Source organism: Pipistrellus hanaki (assembly GCF_964339955.1).
Source record: "Pipistrellus hanaki genome assembly, chromosome: 11".
NCBI classification, from domain to species: domain Eukaryota; kingdom Metazoa; phylum Chordata; class Mammalia; order Chiroptera; family Vespertilionidae; genus Pipistrellus; species Pipistrellus hanaki.
In genome coordinates, this window is record NC_140513.1 from 15,660,617 (window position 1) to 15,686,065 (window position 25,449).

General features: G+C 35.0%; 1 protein-coding gene across 1 annotated transcript in view; it reads left to right on the top strand.

The window, feature by feature from the left end:
• The first annotated feature begins 368 nt into the window (after window positions 1-368).
• Window positions 369-25,449, top strand: part of SHOC1 (shortage in chiasmata 1) — a 53,015-nt gene continuing 27,934 nt past the window's right edge. The window contains exons 1-11 of the mRNA XM_084899187.1: window positions 369-449; window positions 3,928-4,051; window positions 4,715-4,802; window positions 6,074-6,258; window positions 11,062-11,227; window positions 11,433-11,529; window positions 12,207-12,360; window positions 14,682-14,783; window positions 16,360-16,480; window positions 19,705-19,796; window positions 21,556-21,798. Of these exons, the coding sequence (XP_084755313.1) occupies window positions 405-449; window positions 3,928-4,051; window positions 4,715-4,802; window positions 6,074-6,258; window positions 11,062-11,227; window positions 11,433-11,529; window positions 12,207-12,360; window positions 14,682-14,783; window positions 16,360-16,480; window positions 19,705-19,796; window positions 21,556-21,798 (1,417 nt within the window). The 5' untranslated portion in view covers window positions 369-404. The remainder of the gene's footprint in view (window positions 450-3,927; window positions 4,052-4,714; window positions 4,803-6,073; window positions 6,259-11,061; window positions 11,228-11,432; window positions 11,530-12,206; window positions 12,361-14,681; window positions 14,784-16,359; window positions 16,481-19,704; window positions 19,797-21,555; window positions 21,799-25,449) is intronic.

The window sequence follows — 25,449 nt, forward strand, 5'->3', positions numbered from 1 at the left end:
TCCTACTCCACTGCTTCAGCACAGTTTTGCCCTTGGTTATTCAATTTCAAAGTCCCTACAGAAATACAGTTATCCTGAGAAAACTATTCTACCAATTTTGTAAATTCTAGCCTCTTTTGCAACAAAATGATCACACTAAATATATTCCCATCTCCCAACTTGAAGTTGTGTGAATTCAACAATGTGAAAATTTTTATATCAACATATTTATATATTAGCTATCAATCTTTAATAAGTATTCATAATTAAATTTTTATCATTCAGAGCCTTTTTTTAAATGAATGACCAAAGTTTTGTGATTAAGAATAATTTGTCTGTTCCTGGTTTTGCTATTTTACCAGCACTTATTTTAATTTTTATTTTTCCAGATGTTGAAATTTGTACTGCTTTGAAAGGAAGAAGAAATGTTTTCAATATTCAAATATTGTGCAATAGACTATTTATATGAGGTAGGATGTTATTGGATCACCACCTTTTTACTAAGAATTGTGATATAAAAAGTGCTATCTGCATTCACTATATGATTATGATAATTTTGCAGCTGTCTTTGGATTCATCCTCAGTGTAGTTGCTTTGACATTTATTTAAAATTACTTATTACCTTAAAAACCTTTGGGGGAAAAAAATTGATAATATAACATGAAATTAAAACTCTTAGGAGGAAAAAAGGAAATGGCAAGTTTGGGCTGCTTTTATGAATAATCTTGAGTAATCTTTACTGAAAGGAGAGGGAGGGAAAGGCAATCTCAGTTATCTTTATTTATTTATTTATTTATTTATTTATTTATTTATTTTTAATATGTTTTATTGATTTTTTTACAGAGAGGAAGAGAAAGGGACAGAGAGTTAGAAACATTGATGAGAGAGAATCATCGATCAGCTGTCTCTTGCACACCCTGTACTGGGGATGCCCACAACCAAAGTATATGCCCTTGACCGGAATCAAACCCGGGACTCCTCAGTCTGCAGGCTGATGCTCAAAACCGGTTTCAGCTCAGTTATCTTTATGATAAAATAACAATAACAGCATGTATTGACCACTTACTATGGGCCAGGTACATTGTTTGTTGGATGGGTTATATCATTTGATCATTTGCTCTTGTAATGGATTATGTCATTTGATCATCATAACTACTTGAAGTAGATACTATTATTATAAAGGTTTTACAATTTTAAAGCTTAGGAAACTAATGTCTAGAGAAGTTGAATAGTTTGTACAAAGCTGAGAGTCAACCAAAGCACATTGTTAAGAACTAACTGGAGTACTTGTCATAAAACAGTTAACTGTTCTTATGATCTTAATTGACAAGTTAAATTTTTGTTTTTTTTATAACCTTGACCCTATCTACCAGGAAAAAAAAATTACTACAATATAACCAAAATTGTGTTACATTTCACAGAAAATAAAGGCATCTTCAGGTTTTATTTTTCCTGCATAAATGAGGGAGGCAAATGTGTTATTATGACATATATATGGTAAGGAATCAGAGGTCATTGTTAAACAAATATATTTATGAATATACTAGAGACCCAGTGCATGGATTTGTGCACCAGTGGGGTCCCTCAGCCTGGCCTGTGAGGATCAGGCCAAAACTTACTCTCCGACATCCCCGAGGGGTCCTGGATTGTGAGAGGGTGCAGGCCAGGACAAGGGACCCCACTGGTGCACAATCAAGGCTGGCGATGGACTGAGGGAGAGCCCTAGGATGTGTCCAGACCATCTCACCCAGTCCCAATTGACCAGACCCCAGCAGCAAGCTAACCCCCCAATCGGAGCATCTGCACCCTGGTCATTAGTGTGCATCACAGCGACTGGTTGAATGGATAGTAGGACACTTAGCATATTAGGCTTTTACTATATTGGATTGGCCACTTGTAAAATTAGTCTGTATTCAAACACTTTCAAACTTTAATCTTGCCCATAGTATCTTAATTTCTTGTTCAAATACAGTACAAATAAGACATTAATAAATGGCAACTCATCAAAAATGCAGGATTTTGTAGAATTCATGAAAACAGTGTTGAAGAACTACTAAATAGCTGGTGAACCTATTATCAAATGAGGATCTTGAAAAATTAGATGAGTTAACAAACAAAAAGAAGAGAATGGTTTGAATATCAGAGTCAGAGATACCTTTGGAAAATTTGACTAAATCCTCAAATATTTTCTAAAAATATCTTTTTTATGATCAAAGATGAAGTAATGACTAGTATCATACCTATCATCACATAATACAGTTTGTGGGGAAATTATGACAAAACTATTATAATTATAAACTAATTATAAACAAAATTTTGTTAGATATAAAATTTAATTTTTATAAGGTTTTTGTTTTGTTTTTTTAGATAAAGTACCAATCAAGCTGTTTTTCCTTCTTACTGTGAACTTTTGATTCTCTTATAAATTACTTTAACTGATCTTTTCTTTATACCACTTATTCTTTGATAATGAGGACCTGTTATTTAATATGTTTTAACACCTTCAGCAAACATGAAACCCTTGGGGAATTATGCAAGAAACAATCATTTGTTTAACTTCCTAAAATAATGAACTCTGTGGGAAATTGAGAGTCATTGAGGGAAGACTTGGTAGAGGAGCCATTGCTTAAGACAAGCCTTGAAAGACGAATAGGATGTTGATAGCTAGAGAAGTTTAGTAGGGCATTTTTCAGAGGCAAACAATAACCATGGTGTGCCTGGTAAGGAAGTGACTGCTAAATATTAACTGTTCTCTTTAAATAGATTTGTCTCCTGTTAATAGGAGACAAGTCTATTTAAAGAGAACAGTTAGTATTATAGATAAAACTGGAAAGTAAAGGCAGAATGCAATTATAGAGAACTTCGACTTACAAGTTTGCTTAGCCGATTTAACATTCTTTTAAAGGACTATATTTATTAGAGTTTTTAAAATTAGAAAAACATTTGATGGTTCTCACAAGTGAAATAGTGCAAAGACATAGAAGAAAAATGTTAAGACAGCTATGTTTTACTAAGTGTGGGGAAAAAACCACATTGCTAAATGGTATATAAATGGCCGAAACTGGTTGGGCTCAGTGGTAGAGCGTCGGTCTGCGGACTGAAAGGTTCCAGGTTCGATTCCGGTCAAGGACATGTACCTTGGTTGCGGCCACATCCCCAGTAAGGGGTGTGCAAGAGGCAGCTGGTCAATGTTTCTCTCTCATCGACGTTTCTAACTCTCTATCCCTCTCTCCTCCTCTCTGTAAAAAAAGCAATAAAATATATTTTTAAAAAATAAAAATAAAAATAAATCAATGGTATATAAATGGTGTGAAACCATTTATAACCATTTTTTTGTCAGACACCACACACACGCGCGCGCGCGCACACACACACACACACACACACACATTTTGGCCTAACCTAGGGAAAAAAAAGACTGTAGGAAACGACACCAAACTATTACTGATATTACCAGGAACCTTGATTTTTCTCAATATGTGGTTCTGTGTTATTTTATATTTTATAATGAGCATATGTTACCTTTAAATAAAAATAACATACATTTAGCCTGGCTGATGTGGCTCAGTTGGTTGAGCACTGCCCCATGAACCAGGAGTTCACTGATTTGATTCCAGGTCAGGGCACATGCCTGGGTTGCAGGCTCAATCCCCAGTAGGAGATGTGCAGAGGCAGCCAATCTATGTTTATCTCTCATTGATGTTTCTATCTCTCTGTCCCTCTCCCTTCCTCTCTCTGAAATAAATAAAAACAAAAACATATACATATATATATATATATATATATATATACATTTATATATTTAAAAGCAGTGGTTATCTGGGGGTTTTATTTTAAAAAAACATGTTTAAAAGAATAGAGAACTTTAATATTCTGAATATTGATAGATAAATATGTTAAATATGTTTAATATATTAAAATATTTTATAATCTTGCTTTCTTACATAGAATGTAGTTAGGAAGAAGTTTTTCAAAGATGCTTTATTGCTTCGAATCCCTTCATGCTTATATCAAGATGGAAATTATTATGCAGAAGTTATTGATCATAAATTTAGGAGGCCATGGACAAGAGGTATGTTTTATTTTTATTTCTTAATGATCTATTTTAAAAATTATTTTAGAGTTAACCACAGTAAATTAAGATTGCCCCTAACTGCCTCTGCCTTGGCCCTGCAACCATGGCTTTGTCTGGAAGGTTGTCCGGAAGACGTCTGGTCTAATTAGCATATTACCCTTTTATTAGTATAGATTAGTGTATGACACAGTTCTTGTCCTTAAGGAACCAAGGGTCTAATTTGGGAGACAAGTATAGATACCTACAATTTTAATATGTGACTGAATATGATTAAGTACCAGAGAGAGTACTGCTGACAATATTACTGCCCTTCATGGTGAATACATTAGAGTGAGTTGGAATGGTTAATAAAGGCTTTATGAGGAATAATATGAGCTGTTGAACAACATGATCTGGACGATAGTGCTGTATAAGCCAAAGAGAGGCTGTAAAAATAGGATGGTACCTTCTGGTGATATTGTTCTGACTGTAATTGAGGGATTTAGGTAAGGGTGGGGTTGGGATCATAGTAATGAGAATAATTGTTTGAATATTTGGAATCTGGTATAACTTTGGGGGAAACTACATGATGAACAAATAAAGGTAACACCATAATCAGCTTCCTTGTATTAAGTGTAAAAGAAAATAATGAAAGCTAACGTTTACTATTCTCCTTTCTAGTCTCAGCTGTTTCAGTTCGGGGAATGACAGATAGCTCAATCTTGGACCAATGGAAAGCAAGCCTCATTGGGGAGGAATTCCTTGAGAAGTATGTGTCCTTAACCTCAAATTTTCCTTTTACATCTAGAAATTAAACAGTAAGTCCGTAAGACAACCAAAGAGAGAAGATCCTTTCCTTTATATCCTCACATATCTTCTTCCTTTTATATTTATATTTTTTGTTGTTAATCCTCGCTGAGGATATTTTTCCATTGATCTTTGAGAGAGGGAAAGCAGAGAGAAACATCAATGTGAGAGAAACACATCCATTTGTTGCCTTGCTCGTGCCCTGACCAGGGCCTGGAATGGGGAGGAGCCTACAACCAAGCCCTTGACCAGAATCAAACCCAGGACCAATGCTCTATCCACTGAGCCAAACAAGCTTGGGTAGATCTTCTTTTATCAGAAGAAAAAGCCTTAATCTGACAAAAAAGGAGAGGTCAATAGAAGTGACTTAAATCCTCTTTATCCTTCCCGCATTTATCATATATTAACTGTTCTCTATGCATTTATGTTACAAAGACAGACAGAAATAAAGCAAATATTATTATGCTTTTATTCAATGAGTATACTTTGTGTAGAAAGTGTATATAGAAAATTCTTTATATTAAAATCAGTCTTCTCCCCTGTAGTATAAATGCAGATAAAAGACTGTTTTCTAACATACCTTTTCAACATGTTATTTATTATTAATTCATTCACTTATCAAATATTTACTGGATACTATCCTGTGTGCTGAATACAAGATGAAAAAAAAATGAATATGCCAGCTCTATTCACAAAGAACATGAAATAGAGATATGAACAAGAAAATATGAAATAGAGATTTATCCTATAGAATAAAGGACTACTATGCAAATCAAACAAACAGCAGAACCACCAGTTGCTATGATGCTCACTGACCACCAGGGGACAAATACTAAATTCAGGAGCTGCCCCCAGCCCTCAGGCCCCAACTGGCAGTGGCGGCGTGGGGTGGGGCCAGCAAGCAGGCAGCACCAGGTCAGCCAAGGCAGGTGCCAGTGGGGGCCCCTGATCGCCCCACCAGTCACCCTAGGGATCCTACCCGTCCATGAATTTTTTGCACTGGGCCTCTAGTATATATAATAAAAATACTAAAACTAACTACAAAAATACATAATTTTTAAATTTATTTCTTCAGTGGTGGGGATATGGGTAATTTTTCTCTATATCTGTTGAAATTTGGTATTTTTTTTTTCTACAGTGAATATATGCTATTTGTTAACAAAGATGTTTTAAAATAGGACATACATAAAATCAGTAATTTCTTTTCACTGAAGTTAAATTACAATGTCATAGAAAAATAATTACAGGAATGGTGACTCAGATTAACTGTGAATTTGAAGAAATTGTTCCAAGTTCAAACCCGAACTCCCAAGTTGAAGTCGATGAAGCCATATTACACATTCAGAAGGACTACACTGAAGTCTTTATACCTGTTAGCTATTCAGAAAAATGGCCAGCATTTCAAGCACAGAACCAAGGTAAAACATTTATTTCCATTGTTTTAAAATATTTCTTACTAATATTCAGATTTAGCCCAGTGAATTTTGTTTTATTAGATTAAGATTTTTATTTTATTGAAATTATCTACCTGCAAAATTATTATTCTAAGCTTTGCCACGTTAGGGAAATATTTTCCCTTTTATATTAATCCCCTATTGTAAGTTAGATTTTTGAAGTTTAAGTGTGTTGGGCCTCAAAATAGCCTCAGAGATTTGATCATAGTGTGCTCACAGCATATTGCTGTAATAATATTAACATATGGGTATAGATCTGATGACACAGAAATCTAGTATAATATTAAATTAGTAGATTATTAAGTGGAGCTTTTATTTTCTAAAATATCCTAAAGATTTTCAATGTCATCACATATGTGAAACCATAATTCAAAGTAGAGAAGGAATAATTTCAATATTATGTCAGGAAATTTGCCCAGTTTTTACAAATTTACCAAAAGCAATAATTAAAGGTATATTTTATCCAAAATACATCCCAAATCTTTCATAGTATTAAAGGGTGCTGAATTCTTCCAACCTCGTAATAACTTGCTAAGAGCTACCTTCCTTGTATGTAAGCCTATTCCCTTTTTAAATGAAAAAAACTTAAGGCTCTATTATATAACTACCAATGCACAAAATTTGTGCAAGGGTAGGCCTTCCTTCCCCTGGCTTCTGGCACCTTCCCCTGGCTCTTGGCATCCGGGACCTGGATTTCCCTCGCAGCCCCAGCTTCGTCCACATCTGGTCTAATTAGCATATTACGCTTTTATTATGATAGATTATTATAGATTTGTATCAGTTAAGATATGCTATAGTTTGAGTATGGAAAATAAATTCGTTGATTTGCTGCTGTTTTTATGTAGATACATAAATTGTATATAAATTTTTAGGGTTGGTAAATAGGAATGAGATGATATATAGAGAGTTAAATCCCTCTTATAGTTTCAGAAGAAAGAGAGTGATTGCATTAAAGATTAAACTTCAGCACATGGTATAGTGCCAGGTGAGTACTAGACTTATGGTGAGGGATGATTACTTTGTAAGTTATATAAATGTCTAACCACTATGCTGTATACAAGACACTAATATATTGAGTGTCAACTGTAATTGAAAATTAAATATTCTTAAATACATATGAATTATTCATATCTTATACTTCCTTAGGGATCCTATTTATTATATTTTCTTCTTTTTAAGGCTGAACAATATTCCCTTGTGTATACATGTACACCACATTTTCTTTATCCATATCTGTCAACGGACACTTAGGTTGATCCCATACCTTGGCCATAACGAATGCTGCAGGGAGCACCGGAGTACAGATATCTCTTTGAGATAGTGATTTCGTTGGCCATCTGTTTCTTCCTTTACAACATTTATAACTTTCTTTGTCTCGCTGTGCTGACTGAAACTTCCAGTACATTCGTCAACAAAAGCAGAGAAAAACAAGACCCTTGTCTTGTTTCTGACATAAAGGAAGTCCTTTAACTTTTCGCTATTAAAAACTATGTAAATACCATTTCATTGTTTACGTAATTTTAAATGAATCATTTTAAATGTTACATTATTCTCAATGGTACAATGTTAGAGAATTTATTTTATTGAGTAAAGTATATTAGTTTATTTATTTGTATCTTGTATTTATTTTTTTGTATCTTGTATTCAGCACACAGTATATTATTATTAGTTATTATAGATTATAAAAGGTTGGGGAAGCTACTTTTTGTTCTGAGTTTGCTAAGACCATTTGATCATGAATGAAGTTTGAATTTTACTAAATTTTTCTGTAACTATTAAGATATGTACATTTTAAATATATAGAATGTCTCTTTCTCTATATTTAAGAATTATAGGACTAAAATCTAAACATAAATTTTTACTATTGTGATCATGCTGTATATGTATTACAGTATTTTTAAATGTTAATATTTTCTTGGGAATATTTCTCCATATACTTAAGATTTCCTCAAAAACCTGGTGTTTTTTTTTTTTATTACTGCAGTTTTTAATCATATTTATGATTCATACATTTGAGAATACTAATGTCTTTAATTTCAAATGTGTACATAAATGTGTTTCCATTTTCAATTATTTCCTTTTTAAAGTGAATCCTTGGAAATGGAATTATTTGATGTAAGTATAATTTTTTTAGCTATATGTTTACTAGCATGGTATGAGAATACCCTGTTCACACCAACTTTATCATCACTGGGTATATTATACTGATGTTGTAATAATATATTTATACAACGTGATGGGCAAAAAATTGCAATTATTTTTACTTGCACTTTAATAATTACTGGTGCTTAGTGCCTCAGATTTACTTTATAACCACTTTTCCAGGTTCCAAAACAGACCTCTTGAGAAATTTAATGTTATTGAGACTTTATAGAAATTTTACTATAGTCTTTTTAGCTGGAAAGAGTTTATCTTATCTTTTCTTTAAGTTTTTAAAAAATTATCCTCATTAAAGTTTAATTGTTCTTCCATATAGTTTTCGCACATTTTTGTTACGTTTTTTCTCAATATTTATATATTTATAGCCATTATGAATTGGTTTTTCCATTAGTCTTTTTAAATAGGTTTTTGGATGTATTGATTTTATAACTTACCAGCACCTTAGAGAATTCCTTTATTTGTTTTCATTCTATTATCTTAGGATTTTTAAATAGACAAAAATTATCTTCTGCAAAGAATAAACTTATCTTCTTTTCTATTCGTAAACCTCTTTTTTTCTGCTGCTTTTCATAGTTAGCTAGCAAATTTTTTCTTAAAACAGTTTAATAAACACTCATACAATAGAGGAAAATAGTCTCATATTTGTGTTGGTAGATATAATAGAGTTACAGTAGTAAAGTAAAAACTCAAGGGAATGCTGTATAGGCATAAGAATATAAAGAAATAGCACCCTTGGTTAAATACAAACAACAAAAAACTAACTTTGTAGTTTAAAAGAACATTAGTTGTGGTGTTTGCTGCCATCTAGTGGCTTCATCTAAAAAGAAAGAATATCCCTGTGGACTCCCAGAAATATCAAGATGAGCCTGTGGGAAAGGAAGATGGCTAGAAGGTCTGTGTTTGAAAGTAGAATATGAAAATGGGAATATAAACAAGCGCTGTCTGGGTTTTTACTATTAATATAACTTTATTAATATTTACAGAATGAACCATCTTTACATTTTCTCATATATGCCCTGCTTAATTAAACATGGAACCAATGGCTAGTTTTCTTTGGTGTGTCATGGGAAGCTCACATTTTTTTTGCCCACAAGATTGTCAGGAACATAACAGCTTCAGATAAACAATCTTTTAGGAAGCTAGTTTATATAACTCGTTCCCTCTTTTAAAAAAAAATACATTTTTATTAATTTCAAAGAGGAACTGAGAGGGAGAATCATTGATTGGCTGCCTGTTTGCATGCCCCCTACTGAGGATCGAGCCTGCAACCCAGGTATGTGCCCCTGACCAGAATCAAACCTAGAACCCTTCGGTCCACAAGCCGAAGCTCAATGAACCAAACCAGCCAGGGCTAACTCATTCTCTTTTTACACTTCAAGTTAGCAGCAGTCAAAGGGATGGTCCCCGCTGCTCTGCATTACATATTTATTAAGCACAAACATACCAATGATATAGTTGGTCATGGAAGACATGACTCCATGCTCCCTCTCTCATGCCATTCTAATATTACTTAACTGAAACACCAGTGCCAAACAAGAGACCATTGCTCCCCTTCAAAGTGCCTTTTACCTTGGGGAGATTGGCTTTCTGAGTAGTTCCTCATCTGAGCTTACATTTTCCTTTTTCTCTTTTCACTCAAGAGTTTTTGAAGAATGGGGCAAGATTCAGAAACAGTTAAAGCCCTGACACAATTAGCTAAGATTCTAAAGTAACATGGTAGGATGGGGACGGAGAACAGAAAAGTATTCCAGCAATTAATTGTTAGCAGTAATATGTAAGATACATCACACTTCTCAGGTAGATACTTAACTATATAACTATTTCATTGTATCTAATTTTATAGCAATATGCGTGACAACCTTAGTGAGACCAAGAATCAAAGTTGGTCTCACTTGTAGGCTTTGCAGACCATCTCCGTTTCCGAATCGTAATGTCTGAGTCTCTGCAGATGAGTTGGAGACTTTAAAAGGCAAACTGATGCAGAAAATAGAAGACTACAGTCATCAAAAGTCAAATGCTTTGACCTGGTTGGTTTGGCTCAGTGGATAGAGTATTATCCCATGGACTGAAAGGTCCCAGGTTCAATTCCGGTCAAGGGCATGTGCCTTATCTACAAAGCTCGATTCCTGGTCCTTGTTAGGGTGTATTTAGGAAACTCTCACATCAATGTTCTTCTCTCTGTATCTCTTTCACTCTCTGTAAGAATCAATGGAAAAATAACTTCAGGAGAGGATTTTTAAAAAATTAAGTGTTTTCTTTCCAGTTTTATTTAGGCTTTTCCTGGCTATGTTAAATCATGGCACAAGAGCTTTTCCTTCGTTGATTAAACTAATTTTGTTGAAAAGTTATAAGCTATTATAACTCTTTTTTTTTTTTTTTTAGGATATTTGGTTACTACTCATTGTACAAAATAATATTAAAATTTCTTGAGGTTTTTACCTACTTACCAGTACTGTGCTACAAGCTTTATATGCACAGTGCAATGAAGAACTAAAGAATTAAACATGTGGTTGAAAGCCCTATCTAATAGCTCACTATAGTAACTAGACCTTTTGTATAACTTTCAGATATTTTTCTTACTCATTTATATTTCTTATTTTCTTTCAGATTTGTTTTTTGATATTGAAGAGATAATTTTCACAAATAATTTAATGACCTATAAAAGTTATCTATCAACCTTGGATACTCTGTTGAGTAGGCTGAAACTGTATTTGATAAAGGACCCCCTTTTAGATTTCAAAGAACAGATCTTCACAGATGCTGATTTTTTCAGGTACTTAGTTGCACGGTGTTGTAAATATTTGTAAGAGGAGAAAATATTCTTTGTATGCTCACAAGTCTACATGTTAGCAATAATAATATTTTATCATTGTTGTACTTCAACTCTAATTTTTATTGTCTATCATTTTGGGCTACATTTTATTACATGTAACTTGCTATTAGTAAGCACTAATTTAATGTTTTGTTTTTTTGTTAAGGGAATGTTTCTCTTTTCAAGGAGATTTGAAAGATCTTATGAAAGAAGATTTTTACATGGATAAAGAAGACTTTTGTCGGGAGAAACTAGAAGATACAGTAGGTTTAAATGAAACTATAGTACTTACTTTCATTAATGTTTTCACAGAAGTAGTAAAGCACACTTCAAAAAATTTTAGTAAGTAAAATTATCTACTACTATTATCAAATGAAAAAGACTTGATAATAGGTTGCATGCGTATCAACTAAGAGATCAAACTTACTTCTAAGGTAGTAGCTCTAAACTTTGACAACACGTTGGAATTACTTGGGGAATTTTAATAAAATACTGAAGTCTGGGTCCTACCCACATATATTCTGATTTCATTGGTCTGGTGTGCAGCCCAGTTATAGAGAATTTTAAAACCTTCCCAATGATTTTAATCATTAAACCTGGTATAGGATATTAAGCGATCATGTTCTAATTTAAAAATTTAGAATTTTTTAAATGTATTAGCCCAAAAGAAGATATTCCTGCCTATAGAGATATTGTACATTACTAATATAGTCAGTGACCATACAAGGAATTACTCAGAACATTGCTTATTATGTAGCAGAATATATTTTTGGCTGCTACACTTCTATTTTTTAAAGATATGTGTAGTATTAAAATTTTCAAGGGTGAGTTTAGTTTAAAATTTGGTACATCAATTAAACAAATATAACTGTTTATGAATTCTGAAATCTTTATTTACAAAACCTAACTAAAAACTTGTTTTACTTCTGTATCATCTCAGCCATCAATTTTTCCTGAGTGTGAATTAATAACTCCAAACCTCAGACAAGAAGTTGATATTCCATCACTTTCAGAACTGAAGGAGTCATTACACTTAGTGCCAGAAATAATAACTTACGAAGATGAAAATGAATATGAAAAGCTTTTGAAAAGAGGTAAAGATTAATTTTAAAATTTATTACATATAAAAAGTTCTTAATAATGTTTGTTATAAAAATTTTGTTCATTGCCCTAACCAGTTTAGCTCGGTGGATAGAGAGTTGACCTGCAGACTGAAGGGTCCTGGGATTGATTCTGGTCAAGGGCATGTACGTTGGTTGTGGGCACATCCCCAGTGGGGGGTATGAAGAGGCAGCCGATCGCTGTTTCACCCTCATCAATGTTTCTGACTCTCTATCCCTCTCCCTTTCTCTCTGTAAAAAAACAATAAGATATATATTTTTTTAAATGTTCATTAAACTTTTTTTTTGAAACTCCAAATTTTTAAAAAAAGATTCTGCAGGATATATGGTGAAATCTCAGAATTATTATTGATGAGACTCTTTTCTCATCTTTCTTTATATGCTTGCAAAATTAAAATGTCTCTGAAATTCATCTGACCATTTCAAGATAACTAATAAAACTATGATACCTATGACTGTACTACTTTTTTAGTTGTTTTATATAGAATGACAAAGTACTAACAACTTATATTCTAACTTTAGTTAAGTACAGAGAAATCATAACCTAAAACTTAGATGGTTTCATCTCAGTTAGACTTAGTACATGTTGTTGAATTCTTTTTAAGATAATCTGAGCCCAAATATTTAAGTCCCCTCTCATAAATTCAGTTGAAATTATGAAAGACATTGAATATTAGGGAGGAGTGAAGGAGGATTTGTGATACCCATTGAAAAACAGCATTGCTTGCTCTCCATAGACTACAGACTTGAAGGAATTCTTGCAGACAAAACTAAATTGAGGAAATTATTGATCAGCCTACAAGTCAAAGCAAGGGAATGAAAAGTCAACCTGTGTATGTGAATAAAATTTATACCTAAACTTGAAAATATAGCAGAGCTCAGAATGCAGGGTGGCCATGGGCTTTTCAGCAGGACACAAATCTATGAATGCTAATGGAAAAGACAAACAACTTTACTGGATAACTGTGATATTACTCCCACCATTTCCTTGGCTCTGATGGTGACTAAATATAGAGTCATTACCACAGAGGAATGAACAAGATTACTGGCCAATCTGTCAGTCAAATGGACATACGGTCACTTAGCCTATATATACATATAAAAGGCTAAGTGACCGTATGTCCATTTGACCGACAAACTGGCCAGTATATATGACACACACTGGCAATTTAAAAATAAACTTTGACTCGCGCATGCGCAATACATATAAAACTCTCACTGGCGCCAATCGCACACAAGTGATTCATTTTGTCATTGTTTATAGTGAATTTGGTTGTTTTGTTGACATTATGAAGCTGAAAGAAAGCAGGGTCGCCAACTGAATATGTCTGAAGAGCAATTATTGGCACAACTTACCTCTGAAGCCGAAAGAAGCCTGTGTCATCAACAGAATGTATCTAAAGACCAACTATTGGCACAACGTACCATTTGAGTGATGATTCCATCGATTCAATGGATGATGCCGAAAAGAAAAATTTTCCCATCAAATTTCTTAATAGTATTACTCCTTCGAGAATGCTGTGTCATAAATTAAAATTGAAAGTAGATATAGTCATCATGCTACTAAGAAATCTTAATAGTAAATGGGGCCTTTGTAATGGTACTAGATTTACTATTATCAAAAGATTGCGACCTAACATAATTGAAGCTGAAGTATTAACATGATCTGCAGAAGGTGAGGTTGTTCTGATTTCAAGAATTGATTTGTCCCCATCTGACACTGGCCTCCCAAATTAATTTGTTTCTCTTGATGCCAGCATTTGTGATGACTATTAATAAATGACAAGGACAAACTCTAGGCAGAGTAGGATTATTCCTACCTGAACCTGTTTTCGGACATGGTCAGTTATATGTTGCTTTCTCCAGAGTTTGAAGAGCGTGTGATGTTAAAGTTAAAGTTGTAAATACTTCATCAAAAGGGAAATTAGTCAAGCACTCTGAAAGTGTTTTTACTCTTAATGTAGTATACAGGGAGATATTAGAATAAGTTTAATCAATTTTCCAGTCATTGTATCAGTGTTGTTTCTATTTCATGTTTTTGTTGCTTTTATATAATGTCTTTGTTGTTATATCTTATTGTTTATTTATTAATCAATTTATATATTACTTTCATATGCATTTTACTAATTTTCTTTCATCTTTGACACTTCCATTATAGAGAAAGGGCAAATAGCAATATTTAAAATATTTCTTCTAATTAATTTCCTTTCAATGTGCATGAATCTGTGCACGGGCCACTAGTCTATTATACTACTACTTTGGCTGAAAATAGACTTCCTTCCTTTTCTTTCCAGATCCTACTACCAAGCATGCAATTGACACTGAAGATATAAAATGCAACTCCACGGAGATTTTGGCCATTCAAAGCCAATGCAAACCAGAGCACCATAAACCAGGTAGGAATTTTGACTAAATCACTGAGTTTATCAACCCTGGCCAGTTTTGCTCAGTGGATAGAGCATCGGCCTGAGGATCAAAGGGTCGCAGGTTTGATTCTAGTCAAGGGCACGTAACTTGGTTGCAGGTTCCTCCCTGTCCTGGGCCCTGGTTTAGGCTTGTGCAGGAGGCAACCAATAGAAGTGTTTCTCTCACATTGATGTTTCTCTCTGTCTTTCCCTCTCTCTTCTGCTCTTCCTAAAAATCAATGGGAAAATATCATTGGGTGAGGATTAACATAAATAAATAAATAAATAGTTTAGTTTATCAGAGGTTACCTATATCTGATGTAAAAGTATAGTGCATTCACATACAAAGTGTACTATGGGACAGTTTTCATGTTTAAAATTTGATTATTGTAATCCAAGGTATTATATTTTTCTCTTATTCTGTTCTTTTACATGTGATACTATCATTAACTCATTATTTTTCTAACATCAAAACTGAATACTATGCAGAGAGAGTTACAAAGATCAAGGAAGAAAAATAGAGGAATAGCATTAATATTAAATATAGGAATCTTATAACAGTAAATGAAATTTTATATTTTATCTCAGAATAAGTAATCTTGCTAATCCTTGTTATATTTTTATAAATTTAACGTTTTAATCTCTCAAAGCAATCTTATAATTACTGTTATTGTTATAATTTTATCAAATTTGGAATCTTAGAATCACTTTTTGTTCCAGTGTAATATCAAGTTGGGTTGCTTCTTAACTATGTTGATGAGATTTAACTATGTTATTTAGTTATATTTATAATTGGATCATATTAATAATCTATTTGGAAGTTTACTTATTTATTTATGAAATTGATATGAACATACTGACTACTTATAAATAAATAAGGATCAGTTTGTTAAGCCCACCATATTAAAACATAACTCTGCTAGGCCACCTAGACCCCAGACTTATTAAGGTGAAGGATTACTCACCATTGATACTACTTACTTAAAATCACCAATATTTTTTCTGGAGGTTAAAATAGTACTGACAACAAAGTTGTCATAATTAAAAGCACGAGTACATATAAAGCTCTTAGAATTTATCTTACATAACAAACTCAATAAAGTTTAGTTGTCAATTGATTTTTTAAAATATATTTTTATTGATTTCAGAAAGGAAGGGAGAGGGAGAGAGTGATAGAAACATCAATGATGAGAGAGAGAATCATTGATCGGCTTCTTCCTGCACACCCCCAACTGTGGATCAGGCCTACAACCTGACCAGGAATTGAACCGTGACCTCCTGGTTCATAGGTCGATGCTCAACCACTGAGCCGTGCCAGCTGGGCTCAATTGATTTTTTAAAAACCATCACTATCACAGTTGAGACACCATGGGATATATGTGTAATTGCTTATATAGATGAAAAATTAACAGCTATTTTGTTGTTCAAGTAACCCAAGTTTTTATTGAAATTTTTTTGTTGTAACATAATGATTAAACATAATAGTTGCTAACAAAATTCTAAATTATACTTAATTTTATTCAATGTTTATGTAATATTATGATTTTTAAATTTTTATGTATTCTAGAAGAGTTAGAAGAAGAGTTAGAAATGCCATTGTCTCCTTTACACCCAACAAACCAACATTCTTCTGTGAATTCATTGTGTACAGGACTTCAGACATTTCCATTTTCTCCTGTTTGTAAAATGTAAGTAAAGATTATCTAGAATTACAATTGCAATTCAGATCAAGCAGTTTTTAATTGAATCTCTCCATGTAAAGGGCTACAAAGAAAAGTCTGCATGGCATAAGACTTAATTTCCATACTAACTGGTTTCTGAATTGTGAACATTTTTAGATAAAACCAGAGAAGATATCAAATTCAGACATGTCTTCAGAAATTTCCATTAAGCATGAGAATATATGTCTATATTACAGTCTCCTGTTAGACATGGCCTACCTAACTATTTACCCTCCTTTTTACTTTAAAATAATTACCTACAATCTGATGTATCCAGTTGCCAGAGACCTTGGTAAGGTTCAAGAATTGTCACTACATGCCAGATTTTTTTATTAAGTGGGTAAATTAGATTATTTACTAGACATAAAACCTAGCTTTCTTAGCCCATGACTGTCAATTTAACTAGCAGTACTTTTCATTAGCATATATGTTTCATATGAACAGACAAACAGAATACAATCAATTGTCACATAGGAGGGCTTGGGATGTTTGGGGGCATAGGTTAAGGGAGTTGTGAATTAATGCTCACTTCCCTACCAAGGCTAGTATCTTCTTAGTGGTTAATGTGCTATAATTTACATTGATTGTCTGCATATTTTCTCCCTTCAGCACCAAAAAATACACAGACAGACACATACCACTCACTCACACACCTATCAGGATTGAAGGGCCTGAACTAAACGTTAAGATGTCACTTCCTGAGAAGATAGAGCAGACGGAACTTTTTTTTTTTTTTTTTTTTTTTTTTTTAATAAGTTTTTATTTTTCATATTATTACAAATGTTCCTTTCCCCCCCACCCCCACCATTGCTCTCCTCCACCAGGTTCCCACCCCACCCTCTGCCCTTTCCCCTCTCCCCATTGTCCTCATCCATAGGTGCACAGTTTATGTTCAGTCTCTTCCCACGCCCCCCTCTCCCCTTTTCCCCAAGAATCGTCAGTTCACTCCCCTTCCATACCTCTGATTCTATTATATTCAACAGTTAATATTGTTCATCAGATTTTTTAAATTTCCTTGGTTTTTAGATTCACTTGTTGATAATTACGTATTTGTTGTTCATAATTTTTATCTTTGTTTACTTTCTCTTCTGAAAGAACCCCCTTCAGCAATTCATATAATTCTGGTTTGGTGGTGATGAACTCCTTTAGCTTTTTTTTATTAGTGAAGCTCTTTATCTGGCCTTCGATTCTGAGTGATAGCTTTGCTGGATAGATTATTTTTGGCTGTAGGTTCTTGCTATTCATCACCTTGAATATTTCTTGCCATTCCCTTCTGGCCTGCATGGTTTCTGTTGAGAAATCAGCTGACAATCGTATAGGTGCTCCTTTATAAGTTACTACCTTCTTTGCTCTTGCTTCTTTTAATATTCTCTCTTTATCTTTTGCTCTTGGAATTTTAATAATGATGTGTCTCGGTGTGGTCCTCTTTGGATTCCTTTTGTTTGGAGTTCTGTGCGCTTCCTGGACTTGTAAGTCTAATTCTTTCACCAGGTGGGGGAAGTTTTCTGTCACTATTTCTTTCAGTATGTTTTCGATATCTTGCTCTCTCTCATCTTCTGGGACCCCCATAATTCTGATGTTGGTTCGCTTGAAGTTGTCCCAGAGGTTTCTTACATTATCTTCAATTTTCTGGATTCTCTTGCCTTCTAGCTTCTGTGGAGGAGTGTCTTCTGGCTCTTTATGTTCCAAATCTTTGACTTGATTCTTGCGATCTTCCCTTCTGTTTTTAGGACTCTGTAGAATATTTTTTATTTCAGACAATGTATTCTTTATTTCTTGTTGATCCCTTATCATTTCTTGTTGACTCCTTATTAATTCTAGTTGATCTCTTTTCATATCCTCATAGGCCTTATCCATCTTTTCTAGGAAATTCTTGAAAAACCTTATAAGCGTAGATTTGAACTCTATATCCAGACGCTTTTTGTCCTCCATTTCTTTCGTTTGTGATCTATTTTGTTGTCGCATTTCGCAGTTACAGATGGGACGGGGTTTCAGGGTGGAGCCTGCAGCTTTGGCTTCCGTCAGCCCCGCCCTATGCGGGTCCTTCAGTGCTCGCTGCCGGCGCCTCTGAGAGAAAGGTGCCCTCGATTTTCGCCTGCTACCAAACAGTCTATGCTCTCCCACAATGAGCCCGGTATTGGGGTTCAGTTCAGTTGGAAGTGGAGTTGGAGGTGGCATTCACAGCAGTCTGGAGCCCCAGTCTCCTTCCCATCAGGGCAATCCCGCGGCACAGCCGACCGTCCCTTCTCTGGGGGCAGTGTGCGCGCCTCCGGGACCTCCTTTCTCCGCTACCCCGGGGTTCCGACTTACAGCCCAGCTCCCTGTGGCTGAGCCTGAGTCCCCGGGGTCTGGCCCAGAACTGGGGTTCAGAGCAGTTGGGGGCCCAGCACAGTCGGAGTTTTATCTCCTTTCCACTAGGTAACGCCCGCCAGGCACTCGGCCTCCCTCCTCTCCGGCTCCGTCCTCTCCGCGCGCGCCGCGTGTCTCCGTACCTTAGGCTTTTACAGCTCCTCCGTGCTTCCTTCTGGTTTTCTCCTTGCTTCTTGTTGTAGGATTTCCAGTCAGTCGACTTTCCTGTAGTTCTGGGTAATGTCCATTTTATATTTTAGTTGTATTTTATTAAAATTGTTGTGTGCGGCTGCGGCTAGTTGCCTACCCGAGCAGCCATCTTGGATTCTCTCCCCGGAACTTTTTCATAGTTCTAATGCTCAGCCAGTAGAGGCTCCAAATTTTGGGTTTAGAATGGACTTGTGGACAGCAATTTTGTAAGAGTTGGTGTTAAAATTGCTATTTTGTATAGTAAGCAGCACAATTTTACAAAAATTGTTTTTATTTTGAGTGACTTATAGGGTTGGTGCTAGCACAATTTATGGAATAAAGTGCTGAAACCCTCCCAAGTCAGCCTCCTCTGGCTATAGGTTCACTGAGGGAGATAGAGGTAGGACTAAGTTACCGGCAGCAGGACCAATGAAAGGGTTGACAAATTGCCAAATCTTCCCAGGGGAGGAGGAAGGAAGAATTTGAAATTTGGTCTGTGGAACTCTCTACTTCAGCTTATACATTTATAAAATAGTTAATTCTTCACTTTGCTTTTGAATGTAAAGAACTACTTTTCTTAAAAAATATTTATTATTCCAAAAAGACATAATATTATTAATGTATTAAACTCTAACTCCTTTCCCCGCCAATAGATTGCTTACTGCTGAAAAATCAGCCAATGAAGACTGTACAGTGTGGCAATCTGAAAGCTGCAGAAGCTTTCAGAACTCATTTTTGCTTCCAGGTAAAGATTGATTTTGAATGCTAAATAAAGTATATAGACAATAATGTTCAATCAATAGAAATATAATTGTCCAATTCAATATGTTTATTATTAGTACTAGTGGCCCAGTAAATGAAATTCATGCACTGGGGAGGGAAGATGGGGTTGACCCTCAGCCTGGCCTGCACCTTCTCCAATCTGGGACCCCTTGGGGATAACCGGCAGTCGGACATCCCTCTCACAATGAACTGCTGGCTCCTAACTGCTCACCTGCCTGCCTGATTGCCCCTTACTTCTGCCTGCCAGCCTGATTGTTCCTGACTGCTTCCCTGCTGGCTTAATTGCCCTTAACCACCTCTCCCTTGGCCCTGCATCTGGGATCCAGGATTCCCTCCTCCAGCCAACCACAGGCACCCAGGATCCAGGCTCCCCTCCCTCTGGTCAGCCACAGGCGCCCAGGCCACCCGCAACTGCAGATGGAGGGCAGGTGGCTTCGACTGGGCTATAGCCTCAAGTGCTGGTGCCTGGGACCTTGGGGTGGGTGGCTTCTCCGTCTATCAGACTGTAGGCCAGCGTTTTTCAACCGCTGTTCCGCGGCACACTAGAGATGTTGCCTGGTGTGCCGTAGGTGCAGACAAGACAAGAATTTTATAATTTTTCACTATTTTGTTTACTTAATATTTCATAATAAAGTAATTATAAAATACTTTCTTTGTGTTTATTTGATTCCTATTCAAGAGAATTACTTTATATATAGTCAATATAGGCACAGAGTTAAATTTTTTAACATTTTCTAATGGTGGTGTGCCTCGTGATTTTTTTCATGAAACAAGTGTGCCTTTGCCCAAAAAAGGTTGAAAAACACTGCTGTAGGCAACCATAGGTGCTGGTGCCTGGACCACAGGCGGGCGGCTTCTCCGTCTTCCCTGGGGTGCAGTATGGGCGACTTCTCTGGCTTGCTGTGACCTGGGATCATGGGGCTGGCGGCTTCTTCGTCTCCCAGGCTGCAACCAGCCTCAGGCGCAGAGAAGTGGGGGGCGGGGCTGCTGCCAGGTTTTCAGGTTAATTTGCATACTAACTCTGATTGGCTTGTAGTGTAGCAGAGTGACGGTAATTTGCATGTTTCTCTTTTATTAGTGTAGATTACCATCATTATAAAAAAAACACAGTTCCAAATTTAGAATTTAAAAATTCATAATCGTAATTATGGGTTGATGCTTATAATGCAGATAATAATGCTAAGTAGTCATGCATACATTATGATTTGTTCCTCCATACATTATGATTTAGGTTAAAGGTATTGAAGCAGAAAGCTCTGTGCTTTGCTGTCTAAGCTGATAGTCATCATAAAATCTAATCAAGTTTATCTTATTGTTTAATCTCATTATAATGAATCAGAATTTCTGTTTAATAAATCTAATATTAATTCTTCAAAAATGTTTTCAAATGTACTAACTTAGTAAATACTAAAATAAGTAGTAGTCCCATCTCCTACTAAATATTAGAATAATTTTAACTTCATATTTCCACATATTAAAGTAAATTACCATTGCTGTAATATTTTGAATTTTTACAAATATTAGTATCTTGAAGATGAAATACCAGATATCACTTTAAGTTTCACATTTTTTCCCCTAATGTGTAAAAATCTGTTTCACAAGAAATTTTCAGTGGTTCTGTTTATTGTATTTTTCATTTCTTTTGCCCTATAAACTGTTTCAGACTATTTGTTATTTTGTGTTTTTTGTTTTGTTTTTTTGCATTGTTGTTGTTTTTTAAGTGCCAAGAATGAAAGAGCCCAGCAGTCAATACTCGGTTACAGATTTGAAAAAGATATTGTCAATTGAGGAAGAAAGCCTTGTGGTTACTCCTGTGAGCCCAGAGTGGTGGAAACACGCAGGACTAAATCTGGGAGTGACAGAAACTTTGGAACATCTGACTACATATCTCAGTCATCAGGATCTATCTTCTGATGACATTAAAATGGAGATATTTTTACCTACAAAAGTACCTGAACTAGAATGTAAGTACATAATAGTAAATACCACTTGTATGTACATTTTCAGGTTGTGACGATATTAGATACTGTCTTTACCCTAGGTGATTGGGGAAATATAACTAAATTTTAGCATTCAATATTAGATAGCTCTGGATCTGCCAGAATTTATAACTTGGAGCTTTACCAAGCCCCATTTTCTTCCTTGAAAAAAATATGAAAATTTGACTAGCTAAATCTTAAAGTTTTTTTCTATCCTAAAATTCTACAGTTTTTTAAATTCCTAGCCATTTTTAATCAGTGACTTTGTTTATTTTTTTACAGATAATTAATTGTTATTCAGTTTCTGTTAACATAGCCTAGACACAAACCAGCAAGATTATTTTTTTGATAATATTTAATGATCTTTCTTCAACAAGAGAATATCTTCCTTTGTTAGCAAAAAAATTATCTCATTTAGCATTTTTTTAATATAAGAAGATAAAAATGTCTTTTGAGTTATTTTGGTTGGTATATATGCCATTATAGTAAACTAGTAGCCCAGTGCACTAAATTCATGCATGGGGGGGGTGAGAGGACGGTGTCCCTCAACTGGGCCTGCACCCTCTCGCAATCTGGAACCAGTGGCTCCTAACCGCTCACCTGTCTGCCTGCCTCTTACCACTCTTCCTGCCGGCCTGCTGGCCCCCAACAACCTCCACCCACCAGCCTGATGGCTTCCAACTGCCCCTCCCCACTAGCCTGATTGTCCCCAACTGTCCCCCTGCCAGCCTACTCACCCCAGCTGCCCCTCCCCACCGGCCTGCTCACCACCAATTGCCTCCCCCTGTCCGCTTGCTTACCCTCGTGGTCTAATTAGCACATTACCCTTTTATTAGTATAGATGGAACATTCTTAACCTGAATTATATCTTTTTGAAATATATATGTATATTTCATAAACAATAGTTACTAAATTCAGATTATTAAGGAGTTTGGAAAGTTTACTTTTAGTTTATCATACAGCAAATAAAATATATTTAAAAGTGAGTTTTAGAAATTATTGTGGATGTTGGGAGATTGCTTTAAGGAGATAAGAATTGAGGTAAGAATTGTTATCAGCAAGGGATCTTTCAAAAACAGAAGACAGAGGGCTTTGCATATAGTAGGAAGAAGAATAAACAGATTTTATGAAGCAAATACCAGTCTACCCAAAGCCTAGATGCTTATCCCTGGTAGAAGAATTTTTAAAGAGATTAGGTTAGAGTGCTAGATAAAGAAAAGGGAAAGGAAGATTTTATGGTGTCTTCAAATATACAAAATGATGTATTAAATCTATAAAATTATATAAAGTTTATTATGATATATAACTATTTTGAAGTTAAAATAAATAATTTGCCTTCATATCCAATAATTTTATGGTGATAATTTAATCTGATATTCAAAAAGTAAATAACTGTATCAGGAGCCCATGATCAAGAGAAAGTAATAGAGGAAAATAATCAGAAAAATGAAATAATAAAGTTTCTATTTACCTGTTAAACATATCAAGATATCTAGAAAATAGCTCAAAAGTTTTAAATTGGTACCATTCAGATTTTTTTCAGTCCACATATTATTGATCCTTATGTTAATTAGTCATCAACATTAAAAATTTGGAGTGTTGCCATAAATGATCTGCATTTTGAAATTATCTTTATGATTCCAAAAACCAGACTCATTTTTATATGGCAACATTTGGCTGGGGCTAATAGCAACTCACCATTTTAGACCACACACCCTCCAGTGCACCATAGTTCTCAGTACTCACTAATTAAGGCCAACCCTTAGTTGGCATCACTCATTACATTCATCATTACTCTTGCACTTTTGCAGTTTTGTGTTATATGTAGTATAATTAAGAGGAAATTAAAATGTTTCATATACCAATACCTCTAATAAAAACAAAACAAAAATAAAAAAGTTTTAGACCACGTTTTGGAAGGAAAAATATAACATTTATCGTCCCAAAGATTATGATTTAAGCCCTAACCATATACTTCCCTAATTCATATTATTTAGCATTTTTGTTCAAATAAATTTTGAGGTATAATTTACATATAATAAAACATACCTATTTGTAACTGTATAGTTTTATGCATTTTGACAAATGTGAAACTACCATCATAAATAAGATATAGAATATTTCTAACACCAAAAAGTTCCCTTGTGTCCCTTTTCATTCTGCAGTGATTCTCCCTCCATCTCACTCCTCTCCCCTACCAGCTTTCACCCTTGACCCCAGCCAAGTAACCACTGGTCTACTTTCTATCACTATATATTAATTTTTCTTGTTATAGAATTTTATGTATAGAATCATACAATGTGAATTCTTTTGTACCTGTCTTCTTCCACTCAGCATAACATTTTGAGATTCACTCATGATGTTCTGTGTTTAACTAGCTCTTTTCTTTTTATTACTGAGGAATTTTTCATTATATGGCTGTATCATGGTTTGTTGATCAACTCTCCTGACACCCCCCTGTTTTTCACTATTATTAATAAAACTGCTATGAATAGTCTTGTACAAATCTTTTTGTGGACATATGTTATCATTTCTAGAGTGATTATTTAGGAGTAGAATTGCTGGGTCTTGTAGTAGGTGTATGTTTAACTTTATAAGAAACAATTAAATTGTTTTCCAACTTGGTTGCACCATTGTACATTCACAAAGGAATTCCAGAAAACTCTCCAATGTGTGAGAGTCCCAGTTACTCTATATCCTTGCCAACACGTAGTATCAACAGTCTTAAATTTTAGCCATTTTAATGGGTGTTTTGTGGTATTTCACTGTGGTTTTAATTTGTATTTTCCTGGTGAGTAATGATGAAAAGCATCTTTTAACATGCTCATTGGCCATTTGTGAATTATATTTCAATAATTATATATTATAGCTTTATTGAAATATAGTTCACATACTATATAATTCACCCATTTAAATACAGTGTTTTTTAGTATATTCATAGAGTTGTGTAATCATCACCACAATCAATTTTAGAACATTTATAACAACCCCAAAATAAATATTGTACTAAAATTCATGTACCTGGTCTCTAGTCTTATATGAGTACTAGAGGCCCGGGTGCATGAGATTCATGCACTTGTGGGCCGGGTGGGGGGGGGAGCCCTCATTCCAGCCTGTGCCCTCCCACAGTCCAGGAACCCTCAGGGGGTGGGCCTAAGCTGTCAGACATCCTTAGCGTTGCCATGAAGGTGGGAGAGGCTCCAGTCACCACCACTGCACTCGCCAGCCGTGAGCCTAGCTTCTGGCTAAGCAGCACTCCCCCATGTGGGAGCACACTGACCACCAGGGGCAGCTCCTACGTTAAGCAACCGGTTTATCTGCCGTTCGGTCGATTTGCATATTAGCCTTTTATTATATAGGATTATTCAAATATTTTGTCAAATTGTTAATTGGTTTTATTTTAAAATTAAGTTACAGGAGTTCTTTATATATTTTGGATACCATTCTTTTTCAGGTATATGTAGTGCAAGTACTTTCATTCAGTCTTGGCATGTAAGTTTTTGACACTTAGTGTAACTTTTACCTCCCAAGCTCTAATTTTTTGTAAGTCTACTGGCAGTAGGGCTTTTCTGGAATTCCTTTTTGCTCAGTGACCTAGTTTTAGTAGGAAAAAAAAAGAGGAGCTGGATTTTTATC